At 42.1% G+C, this 13,137-nt stretch overlaps 1 protein-coding gene across 2 annotated transcripts in view; it reads left to right on the forward strand.

Moving 5' to 3' along the window:
- Window positions 1-12,486, forward strand: part of LOC137591490 (gamma-aminobutyric acid receptor subunit beta-3-like) — a 36,847-nt gene extending 24,361 nt beyond the window's left edge. The window contains exons 6-11 of one of the 2 annotated variants that reach the window (XM_068309528.1): window positions 669-751; window positions 1,673-1,810; window positions 5,965-6,117; window positions 10,051-10,298; window positions 10,741-10,809; window positions 12,115-12,486. In XM_068309528.1, coding sequence (XP_068165629.1) covers window positions 669-751; window positions 1,673-1,810; window positions 5,965-6,117; window positions 10,051-10,298; window positions 10,741-10,809; window positions 12,115-12,486 — 1,063 coding nt within the window. The remainder of the gene's footprint in view (window positions 1-668; window positions 752-1,672; window positions 1,811-5,964; window positions 6,118-10,050; window positions 10,299-10,740; window positions 10,810-12,114) is intronic. The other variant, XM_068309529.1, reaches the window with a different exon arrangement.
- Window positions 12,487-13,137: the final 651 nt, after the last annotated feature.

Genomic DNA, 13,137 nt, shown 5'->3' on the forward strand with positions numbered 1-13,137 from the left:
GCGATACGTTACGCAAATATTTGTCTGATTAACATGCGGAATGCAGATTCATATCCCGCCATTGAAGAATTCGGTTTGCATCACGTCTTTGCTTGAGCACGTTTGGTCGAACTGCAACTCTTGGATCGCTTTTTTAACTAACCAGGACAGATTTAGCCTAAATCAGTCCTGAATTAGCTTTTAGCGTCGCTGCTTAGATGTTTTATCTCATCTGATAAACAAGGGGACACCTTTTTTTTTTTTTTTTTTTTCCGTCGTTGAGATCAACTGATGCAATTACAGCAGCGGGGATCGCTCATCAGTTTGTGATCTATCGTGTAATTATATACACAATTACAGTCGGTACTTTACCTCTGAGGCGATGTCATAATCTTATTTTAGGATGAATGCCAATAATCTCCAGTCATATGAGGCCAAACTGAGGAACTTCACATGAAGACAAATGACAATTACTTTTTCTTTTAAAAGACGATGAGAGGAGATCAAGAGCAATCACCTCAGCGCTTCCTAATTTAGCAGCTACTTCTCTGCTTTTTATAACGTTCCAAAGAGGCCAGAAAATGTAATCTTCACTTCTTCCTTCCTATCCGTCTTCCTCTCAATGCAATTTGTGTAAATCACATACAGCATCGCAGCTCCTCTCTCATGCATCCTCCCTTTTTTTCCAGGATAACTACGACGGCTGCATGCATGATGGATCTCAGGCGGTATCCTCTAGATGAACAGAACTGCACCCTGGAGATTGAGAGCTGTGAGTAATAAAAAACAAAACATGTGTCTGTAGGATAATGTTTCGTATCTCATACGTAATGTTAAAGTTTGAGTGTACTTAGTTTTTTCTTTGGTCCTATTTTGAGTCTTTAGGAAAAATATCAGTAGCTCAGCTCAGTCCATGTGTTAAACTTTAAATTTCCATAAATTTGAGATATTTTTTCTTGGGAAACAAAAACATAATTGAAGCAAAATAGGGCATAACTGACAAGCTTTCTATACAATCCAGAATTAAAATGACTAATGGCATCTCAAGGACCATCCTCTAAAGTTAAACCCACAGAGAGAACTCCACGGTCATTTTCAGAAGCTCGCGACTCAATATTGTATTGAGCAAAAAAAAAAACTTTGGTAACAAAACGATGGGCGATTCATCGTTAATGTGTCCCGAGTAGATGTCGAGTTTTAATCGCTAACTATGTAGCATGAAGGAGATCTAGAAATACTTCAGATTTCAAATTCATCGTAATTCTGTTTGGGATGTCGCACCAACCATCTCCAACGTGCCGCTGGTTTTTCTATTTTCACCTTTTAATGCCATAATAGGAAACGAGGATTAGAATTATCGGAGGTAAGTGGATCCCGTTGGCCTCCTTTGCGGATTAAGATGAGTCTTTTCTGGTTAATACGTTCTGCATCCTCGTGACGATGACTCGTCAGAGAAGAAGTGAGCCGGATTTCAACTCCTGACATTTTTGTGACCTCAAGCGACCCCAGCAAGCGACTTCCTGATTTGAAAAAGTCACGTCTGGTTCCTGGAAACAACTTCAAACGTTATCTCCCTCCCACCCCCACCAATCGCAGCCCAGTTGGGCGATCAGCATCGCTGCCTCCAGTGACGGTCAGACAGATGGTTACACCTTAGTGCATGTGTGTGTGTGTGTGTGTTTTTCTGGTGCAGATGGTTACACCACAGACGACATCGAGTTCTACTGGAAAGGAGGCGAGTCGGCCGTAACCGGGGTGACGCGCATCGAGTTGCCTCAGTTCTCCATCGTCGATTACAAGCTGGTGTCGAGGAACGTCGTCTTTTCCACAGGTAAAAGCCGTAACGTGACGGCTTTTACCGTCACATTTGGAGTAATCCGTGTTAGATCGATAACATGTGATTTTGTTCAACATGATGTGATCATTTCATCAACTCTCCCCAACCCCCCAAAAAAATAAAAAATTCTGCTGAAAATCTGTTGATCTTGACTCCTCAGAACCAAAATCGTGTTTTTCAGCGATCCTAATTGGGTTGAAACGAGGAAAATAAGAAAATTTAAAAAAAACGCGCCGTCTTTGAAGTATCCCTGGCGTCACGGAGGTGGATGTAGTCACGCAGGAGTGGCGCTGAATTACAAACGCATCATAAAACACCGGAATTTATTGAGCGAATTGTGTGACGTCGGAGTTAACGGTTTGGTTGCCACGCCGACAACAAGATGCAAGCTGAAGACTCCGATCGAAGGAATCGATCGATGCGAATCGATAAAGTGGGACGAGTCGACATTTAAAGCCCAACGAAAACGTTTTTACTGTCGTGTCACGCATTATCGATTTAAGTTTTGTTCATTTCTGGTGCAAAAGCCAGAAAAAAAATGTCATTAATAAGACTTAATTGGACAGATGTTTTACCGATTTAATTATTTTAATCATTTTATATCGCACACCGACGTCTTCAATGCATCGCATTCTTACGCCTTCATGCAACGTAACGGCGTCATTTCTCACCGAGGTTATTCTCGTGAAAAGGAGCCACGCCCCGTCTGAGGCGGACATGAAAGGAACTTTTGTTTGCTTTCTGGTTATTTTTATCGCTTCTATTGACAATGAGGTGTTTTTTTTCTCTCTCAGGCATCCTTTTCTACCCTTATTCCCAAGTCTTTGTCTCTTCCTTACGACGCTGCACGTGTGCCGCAATGCATTTATCACCATTCTTGGCTGCACACATAATCGCACATGTCACCCTGTCGCTTGTTTCACTCCCTCTGCCGTCTTTTACCGTTTTCGTCTGTTCTCTAATGTGTCCATTAGGTGCGCTAAAATGCCAATTATTCTCGATGGAAAATTTGTCCGGGATCGAGGGTGTCAAACGGAATAGCCCCACGACATCAGCTATTTCAGTTTTTTCATCAAACGCCATCTTTTTTTTCTTTCTCTCATACTGCTCACATTTCATCCTGATGCGTCCTGCGTCTGACGTCGGCGTGATCAGACCCGCGTTTACTAATTGCTGACTAGGCGGAATGTCATCGAGAAGGCGATCAGTCGAGATGACAGGTGTCGCCGCTCTCCGACAGTCTTTGTTCTAAATCGAAACTTCCTGACGGCGGCGGCCTACAAACAGACAAACCACCAGGTCCTCTGAAACCACACTTCTGCCAATCGCTTTCTTAAATTTGCAGCTTCCTGTCTGCGAGCTAGCGCTATTCGCTATATTTGGCTTTGTTGCACCATTATTCCTCCACCTGTCAGCGGGGGTGGGTGGGGGTGGGGAGGGGGCATCACCTCGGCACAGATGGAAAAAAAATTGGAATAAAAAAAAAAAAGATTGTCCTCTTTGTTGTGCCCCCCCCCCTCCACTCCTCCTCTTCTTTATGATAAGATCTTTGAATATTCATTAACATCCATATTTCATGGTTTTTGCTTTAATCTGACTGCCCCCTTTTCAAAGTAATATATCATCCTGATACATATTTTGAATATTCCTTTTCATTCTGTGCCTTTTTTTTTTTTTTTTTTAAACGCAACACGCGTGGCATCAGATGCAAAAGATTTCTTTGCAGTAATGAAATGCATTCATTTGTTCAACCTCATTGTTTTACTGCAAACGACGACGATTCCTGGAATTCCTCTTTTTCTTGTTGCGTGATTTGGGATGCAGCTGGAATTCTAGGCTTTTAGTAAAAGACGTTTTTTTTTTTAGCTACGTGATGCATTTTTGGGTGTTTTAGAATAAGAAAAATGTAAGATCGGACTTTTTTTTTTAACATGACCATCCTGCTCCTTAACTCACATTGTGTCATTTATTTCAGCACATAGCGTTTTACTGTCAAATCTGAAGGAGGCTTTTCAGAGGCGGATCAGCGCTTTTGAATAATGCAAAACTACGGTTGGAAAGTTTTGAATGCAAAATTTTGCATTTCTGAAAAAAAAAAGAACTGCAATGATCTCCCCCCATCTCCCCCCCCATCACCCATAATGCTCCTGAGTGCATTTGAACCAGTTTCTCTTAGAATTGACAGACACGAGGGGTCAGAGTCTACGTCTGAGAATGCTTCTGTTGCCAGGGGTTACAGTGAAACCCCCGACACCTCAGCACTCTCTCCAAAGATTCAGCTGCAACTCCTCATCCACTCAACTTTTTATCATCATCATCATCATCATCATCCCTGCATCCCATCTGCTCGCCGTTCTCCCCGCTCCTCCTCGGCCTCACACATGGCGTTCCTCCCACTCGTGCATGATGTTTGGTAGCAGTTACAGCCAGTACAGCTCGACACCCACATGCAAGCGAGCCTCATCCTCCTCCTTTTTCTTCTTCTTCTTTAAGCCACATCTTTGCATCTGCTACTCTGAAGATAGTTGGTTCAGATTTAAGCTGGAGGAGCTGCCATTATGGATGCATTAAATAAGTGAATGGGATATTTTAAGAGCTGTGACAGTCTGTTCTCATTACCACACTTGTAATGAAGTCTATGTTTAGCGTGTGTTGACTCGGCTGCCAGACTGAACTAAATGCGGGGAGATCATCCAATAGAGTAAGAAGGCAGACTTTGACCGTTTATGTTAAACCAGATTTACGCAACATTTTTTCCTGTAAATGTGTCGTTTAAGTCGAGAAGTGCAGCTTTTTAAATTTGGATATTTAAAATGTGTCAGATATATTAAAAAAACAAAACCCCAGCAACATTGAAATGGGAATTGATGTGTTAAGATAAATTAATTGGTTGTAACACATCAGCATCCCTTTAAAACAATATTAAAATGTAGTAATAACCCCAGATTTATCTTTTATTCCCTTAACCAATAGCTTGAAACCTTTAATGAAATATTATACGGTTATAAATCCATCAACCCCTTCATCCAAAAAGGATGAATTCAAATATTCCTTTAGATCTGAAATACCAGGGAGGGGGAAGAAATCATCCTGTCATTGATGGTATGACATTAAGTCATATTCATCCTCTGGGAAACATGAATGTCTCTAAATAATTTAATAGCAATCCTTCCAGTAGTTCATGAGATATTTTGATCAAGTCTCACGTGTTTGCTTGCAGTCTATATTCGACCCCCCTTCAGAGGTCAAAGACGTCAGCCGGCAGCAGATAGACTCTATCATATTTGATAAACAGTCCACCCCTTTCAAAAAAAAAAAAAATGCATTGAGATTTTATAGCAATCTACAGTTGGCACAGAATCTCAATGAGTCTCTTTCCAACTCTGCACAGTGTGTAGTCAATTGGACCCACGCTCGCCAAAAGTAGCTTTGGCTGAAACCCATGAATTGAAAATTACATCGTAATAGCAACACTTCTTCCCGAATGTAAAACTAAAAATGGATGAATATCGAAGAATAGTGGGAGTAACAAGCCGCAGATTTATTCCGTAGACGCGCGATACACAAGATCGGTGAAAACTCACTGTCTCGTTTTGTATTCCGCGTCAAGGAGAGAGAAAAAAAAAACATGGATGAAATGCTCTCTCATGGCAGATCACGGTGAGAATCGTTTTAAAATTCATGACTTATGAAGCGTCAGCGGCACGGGTTACACGCGTTTATAAAGCTATTATGGGAGTCATCCCTCGGAATCCTCGTGTGAATGGCGTGGGCGGGGGAGGAGATGAGAGGAGCCGATACATTAAGATGTGCTGAATTTTTTTTTTTTACCCTGAATATTGTGTCACATCATCACAAAAAACCCCAAAAAAACAGGGTTCCGCTTTAGTGATGTTTTTGCAACTGAGAATGGGGATGCTTGTTACCATGGTGATAAATCCAACCCATGCTTGTCGAGGTGTTGTCATGGAAACTGATACAAAAACACAAGGTGTCCCTGTGTGCTCCTTGAAGGATATAACTTTGACGATGTCGCAACAGTTTTTTTTTGTTTTGTTTTGCATTTCATTTTCTTACGATCCTTGAATTTAATTTACGAACAAAAAGTTTGGAAATCCATCCCTGCTCTCGCCGTCTCCTCTCTTCAGGTGCCTACCCTCGACTATCCCTGAGCTTCAAGCTGAAGAGGAACATCGGCTACTTCATCCTGCAGACGTACATGCCATCGATCCTGATTACCATCCTCTCCTGGGTGTCGTTCTGGATAAACTACGACGCGTCAGCAGCCAGAGTGGCACTAGGTAAGAGGCATGAGGCATTTTGGCTTCCCTCTGATGAGTTCAGGGACTAAAAGTACCTGTCTGATGAATTCTGAAAAGGCAATGCGTTTTCCTGCGCATGAGGGACGGCTGATGAAGTTCTGATGCTAACATCAACGGGGGGATTCCTTGTGCCGAATGGAAAAAGGATTTGAACGACATTTCTATTACGTCTGCTTTAAAGGAAAAAGAGAAATTAGGTCTTGCTTCTAATTTCTTTTTTTTAGTTACGTAAATATCGCAGTTTAAATATTCCAACATGTTTTTGTCTGTTGTGGCTTTCCGGAGGGAGGAATTACAAATACAACCTTGACTCAGAACCAGTCGAGGTCATACCTTGTTGATGTCTGTGGTCAACCAGAAGCCTCCAGGAGATTAAAAAATGTTTTTTTAAAAATCGCGTATCTAATGAGGCAAAGAATGAGACGGGCAATATCTCTCCTGAATGGTAACGATGGCTAAATGATGGATGCTTTTGTACATAGATCCTCTCGATATGGATTGATGATGGAGCAGTAACGACCTTAACACATAATGCTTTGTGGAAAACACACTTGCCTGTTATTCAGAGGCACATGCGGCCGGAGTGGATATATGAGGAGCACCAGTGTTTATGTGCACACATTTTAATGGTTTACATCAAACCTTTATTAGCCTGCTTGAACCGGAGGACTTTCTTTCATTAGGGCATGCATGCAATATCTTGGTCATTAAGGAATCCCGTGGAGTATACACTTGTATTTGCTTGTGTGTGTGTTTGCAGGGGTATGTATGCATGAAGTTTCTGCTAGCTGCAATATCCGGTGTGTGTGTGTGTCCTCGGCTGAGAGGCAACCGGAGGTCCATTCCCTTTCTCCTGATGGATCATTACAAGCTTTCAGCGGGTTATCTCGATGGCAAGAGAGTAAACTCCAGTGTGTGTGTGTGTGTGTGTGTGTATGCATGTGAATGTGTGGGCATGCATGTGTGTGCAAACCTGCCAGTAAGAGCAAGTGTAATAATGATCAGGGAGAAATCAATTCAAGGAGGCAGCAGGCAAACAATTGAATTGTTTGAAGGAGAATCTCATTTTCCTGAGCAATTTCCAAGGATTTCAAAGTCACAAATGATCCTAATCCGGTTTACCGTCCTCTACCTACAGCCATGCCCTTCATTTATAATCATGTTACGTGAACGGTATAGGTGTGGGCATTACCTGTAATTGGCGTCGGAGTACTTTTAGCCTCATGGGAGGTAGAAGTTGGGAGTTCGACATGCGCTTTTCGCTCAACCACAAGCCAGTTTTGAAATAAATAAATAAAAAAATCGAGCATGCTAGCGAGATAGCTAACAATTTCTTTTGCTGTCTGGAAATGATGAATGGTGCTCGATTAGCGCTCGCCATGATTTACCACCCGGGCCTCTACTCATGCAGTTAACATTCATTGCCGTGTCACGCGCTTTATTGCGTCCTACATGATACCTTTTTTTTTTTATCATGTCGAGCTGTGTTGCTAACGGCCTATTGGCTTGTGATTAGAGGGAGATTTGATTGCTGTGTGCCTTTGTTCCAGCTGTTAAGGTAGGAAAAGCGAGTCGGGGACACATAACTAGAGGAAAAAAAAGGGGGGGGATGGGACAAAGAGGGGAAACCACCACAGAATGACGGTAAGAGACACAGGAAAAAGACAAAGAAAGAGATAAACCCTATAAAACTATTTTTTTTTCTCCCCGCAGAGCGTAACGACGTGATGAAAAAGGACGGACCCACATGGGGCGCGTGGTCCCCGTGATTAAATTGTCTGATCTGGGAGGAATGGAAGGGTGGGGAGTGAAGGATGGAGAGTAATGGTGCAGCTGAGAGAACACCTATAAAGAACAAGGCTGTCGTTACACCAAAAAAAAAAAGAAAAGAAATACAGATTGAACTATCCAATGGGGGTGGGGGGGTGTGGGGCACAGATCACATGCACGTGAACTCATTCACTTTCACACCTGACGTCTCCGGCAACACGGGTAGCGCGGCATTTGGCGTTAGTCATGTAATGTGCCAATAAATCACGCCGGGGGCTAGATTGACCTTAGCTATCCCCATTCCCTCCTACCGGATCGCTCCTGGATCGCTCCATGTCTCTTCCACTTTATGGCACACACACACATTCTCGTGTGTGTGTGTGTGTGTGTGTGTGTGTGCATGAGCCGCCATAGTACTGATAGGCTCGATTTATTTGCAGCACAAGAAGACAACTGGTAGATGTATATCTGTCGTATATCTATAATGACATGAGATATAGCATCATGGCGTTAAAGAAGGTCAACTGAGAGTTAGCCGTTTGTTGGGACTTCGTAAAATATACCACAGCATTCATTTATTACCCACAGTTCCGCTGGCCCTCGCCTCCATTTGTTTATTGGATTTTCAGGAAAAAGTATTGAACAGAGTTAGATGAAATTTCGATTGAAGGGTGGGTCTTGAGCCGCCATTAAATGTTGGGTTATGTTTAGTTTAAGTTAAATTTATCAGAAAAATAATTGGCTAGACACAAAAACAGTCTAGATTTAAGCTTAGATGGTATCTGGGCTACGAGTCGGAGTTGGTTTTTCTTCTCTATTCCCTCTCTCGATGTTCCTTCTTATCGGTTTCGATGGATTTCAGTCCTTCTGTCTGCTCTCACTTCGTTTTGTCCATTTATGCACAATCCCTGATGGATTCAGATGAAATGGAGAACCATCTCCGCAAATTGTCGGGAGCGGCATAGCAGTAATTCACGCGCAATTCAATCACGGATGTCTGCTTGGACGTTTGAGGAGTAGCGTTGACTTATTTATTTTTGTGTGCAGAGGCCGCATCGTATAAATGAGTGCATCTCTTTTTTCTTTTTTTTTTACTGCCGTGCTGGAATAAAGTAGGTGAGAAGGTGCCTTTACTGGGAGATAACCTCAAACAACCAGTACCCCTGGTGGTTTAAGGTTACAGTGAGCTGGGGGCAAGATACATGCAGCTCTATTCTAATGAGTTATTTCTGCTTGATGACCAGGGGGCAGGTTGGAGGTTTTCGAGGCAGACCTTTGAATTTCAATGAGGCAGAGGTTACGTACTCATGTGGAATAAGATCACACATGAAAGTGATGGGAAAACGGGTTTTATAAGATCGCTCAAAATACGTTTACATACACTTTGACACTTGAACAAGGCAATTACAGAGCTTCATTTTTATTTTTCCTCCTCACAGGAGTTAGTAACCAGAGATGTTTTCTACAAAAATATCCTTGTTTCTATAGTAACATCTAAGACATCCGAGTTTTTTTGTTTTTTTTCTCCAAACGTAACCTTAAGGTTACAGACAAGACAGCAGCATCTGCTCAGAACGGAGGGGCGCCCGCTGGAAGACAAGACTTACGCAGAGACAGGTTTGGACTAATTAAGGCGTCAACTTTATCATCCCAGATTGACTGCCAAGAGAGTTAATGAGGACGCCTCGGAGCAAGAAAATACGCTCGCGTTGTTATCGTTTTTTTGGTTGGTGCCGTGTGGTCGGAAACCGGTACGCCTCGGTGTTGAGGAGGAGGAGGAACAGAGGATGCAAGAGTTAAAAATGTCGGTGCTTTCCATAATATATGCACCCAACTTACATGAAGAGTAAGAGTGGATGGAATAATCTTAATAATGATGACCGTTAGAATTTATTTAGTCATTTTTAAGACCTTGAACTTGTTGCTTGGTTGGTCTGGTTTCCATTTTAATGCAGGTTTAATTTGCTGCAGTCAGTTTTTGTCATCATTATACCAGTGTAGCTCCCATTAATATGGATTTTTTTTATAGAATTTATCACCAATACTGATGATTTATTCATCATTTAACTCCGCATTTAAAGCTGCATCGTAATTCACGGCTTTATTTTGCTCCTCTCATAATCTTTTCTCCTCATCCCAAAGGGATTACCACGGTGCTGACCATGACCACCATCAACACACACCTGAGAGAGACGCTACCCAAGATCCCTTACGTCAAGGCGATCGACATGTACCTGATGGGCTGCTTCGTCATGGTCTTCCTGGCCCTGCTGGAGTACGCCTTCGTCAACTACATCTTCTTTGGGAGGGGCCCGCAGATGCAAAAGAAGCTGGCGGAAAAGGCGGAGAAGGCCAACAAGGAGAGGGTAGCCAAGTACGACGCCGCCAGGGTGAGTTGGGAATATGTCGGGATTTGTGGGATGAATGAGTCGAAGTAGAAATAAATCAGAATGGAATGCGAAGTGTGGATGTTGTGGGAATACGTTTTTTTTTCTCTTCTTTTTCTTGAACTGGTAGAAACCAGTGGCCTGTGGGATTAAAGTTGAATCAAGAATGACTCTAGTGTGAATATTTGGTTTGAAAATTGCTGCAGCTATGAAGGGAAGTGCCAGTTGACGGCCCATATATTCCTTTTTTTTTATTCCCCAACATGAATTCTAACAACCTCGATGCTGCAGTTATTCTGAAATTAACTAGAATTTAAAATCTGTTTCTTTTTTATGCATCTTTATTTCCCAGCAGACAAAAAGCAAGGTGTTTTATTTTCAAGGAAGATTCCTTTTTAATTATTTATTCCCAATATGTGGCTGAATATTTTCATCATCTCCTCAGGAGGCAGGTAGTAGGACCGCGTCCCTAAAACGGTCCAATCAGGTTAAAGGTCTTCGCCACTCACGCTCGGTGAGTTGTCCAGTGAGACTCTTGGATACCCCCCTTGAGTCAACTCCACCATTGCCATCAGCTGACATGGATGCTTTCTTTTTATTTTATTTTGCCTCAGGGCAAAATACCCCCCGCCCAAACCGCCATCCATGGAATGAATCAAGTGACAAGAGACATCTTCATGACAATGACATATTCCCCAGGAGTATTCATTTTGACATTGACTTTTCCGTTGCAGTTTTTTTTTTCTCCCTTCTCCCACCGCCTCGATGCTCATTCTGGATCTTGCTTTGACAAAAACAACAAAAAAAAAGTCGTGTTTCGGATATGAAGCCGTTCTTTCTCTCTAGAGATCATCTTGAATGCATGCCATCTGGATATTGTTCGTCATTGAACTCATCACACAAAGAGCGACATTTCTCACACAGTCGTGCATTTTTCAGGATATGGTAAAGCAGTCCGACTTCAATTCGGTAGTCGCTGCAGAAGTCCCCCCCCTATCGTGAAGCTCCATTAAAAAAAACATTTTTAAAAATAAAATTAACTACTTAGCAGGATGCACATTTTTATATTATATATGACAGCATTTGATGACAGTTAAATACTGGCTGAAAGGTTTCACCTTTGGTTTCTATGCTACGTGGGGCTTCTGCATTGGCTACGTTTGCATGAAAAGTTCACCATTGTCCATTATCATTGATTTATTTTTGTGGTCCACTCATCACAGGCATGGAATATATTTGTTTGAATTGTTAAAAGGTGATGATGTGGGCGGAAAATGGTTCATATGTCAGGATGTCCCAGGACATTAGATACTCAAGACTATTTATTCTTCCTTCTCCTGCCGTTTTTTGGGAAAGTCCAAGAGTGTGAAAACTCTTGGACTTTCATCTGGATGATCTACTCAGCAAAGACTATTAGAAAGTCGCACTAACAGATGGCCATCATGGAACTGAGTGGCAGGTACATGATTTTGAAAAAACGCTCCTGTTGGCTTCTTAATCGCTTTTCTCCCGAGAAACGCTCAACGTGGTTTCTGGTGAAGTGCGAATTGACGATAATAAGTTGTGTAGGTCACATCGACTGGAAAGAGGTGAAGTGTTATGACTGTAATTTACACGTCAAATCAGGAGTGAAGCGTCTGGGAAAGAATTCTTTCCCTCAAAGATGATTTTCTTTCCTTTTTATCTCAGTCTATTATATGAATCAAATGGTATCAAGTTTGTTTTTTAAGTGGAACTGGGCAGATTTTGGACTAGCAGAAAAGAATTCTGAGTGCCCTATATGTTATTAATTGGGTTTATTATTTCGTTGCCCATCCAGGCTGAACCACACGGCCACGGGAACATTTTGCTGACCACCCTGGAGATCCATAACGAAGTGGCTGGAGGCGAGATCACCACCAGCGTGGCAGACATTAGGAACTCTCAGTCCATGGTGCAGTTGGACAGCACAGCATCGACGCACATCCAGTACCGAAAGCAGAGCGGCGGGATCGGCCCGCGTTCCACCAGCCGCCACTCCCTGGATCGGTCCGCCCAGATGAAACGAAGCCGTCTGCGGCGACGGTCCTCTCAGCTCAAAATCAAAATCCCAGATTTGACGGATGTGAACGCCATCGACCGCTGGTCGCGGATCATCTTCCCTTCCGTTTTCTCGCTGTTCAACCTCATCTACTGGCTCTACTACGTCTGATTGAACTGGGTTTTTTTTTGTTGTTGACATATTTGTTTTGTTGATAATGTTGAATATTATTTTTTTGTCATTCTGTTCCTTTTACGTTCCTTTTTTGTTGCTTTTATACATGATGGAATCCGTCGAGTCAAAGACTGCACACTACAAGATAAAGAGCGGACTGAGAAGAGACTACTGACTTTTAGACCAAGTTCTCATCCAAATTTTTATATTTGCAGTCTTTGAATCCTTAGTACCAATATATTTTTATTTTCTAACGTATGTACTGTAATTGGGACTTGTGACAGTCATTTCCCAACATTTGCCCTTTCAGTGATGTGTAAATAGATACAAAGCCAGCAATTGAATAAATGTCAGTGCAAAAAAAAACAAAAAGTCAAAAAGAAAACACAAATAACAGTAATACAAGGTTTTTCTAATTCAAAAACAAGAAAACTTCATAATATACAGGTGGTTAAATAAGTGCAGGCAATTCCTAAAAGTCCATTAAACAAACTGTGTGTTTGACTGGCACCCTATGCATTATTAATGAGTGTAATGATCAACCGTAATGGGAAAGGATCCCTTTTTTTGCCTTGGGTTATGTTGCAGCGTTGCAGAAGAAAAGACTGTTGATGTTTGGGTTTTTGTAATATTGATAATATACAGCAT

This window comes from Antennarius striatus, chromosome 24 (genome assembly GCF_040054535.1).
Source record: "Antennarius striatus isolate MH-2024 chromosome 24, ASM4005453v1, whole genome shotgun sequence".
NCBI lineage: Eukaryota > Metazoa > Chordata > Actinopteri > Lophiiformes > Antennariidae > Antennarius > Antennarius striatus.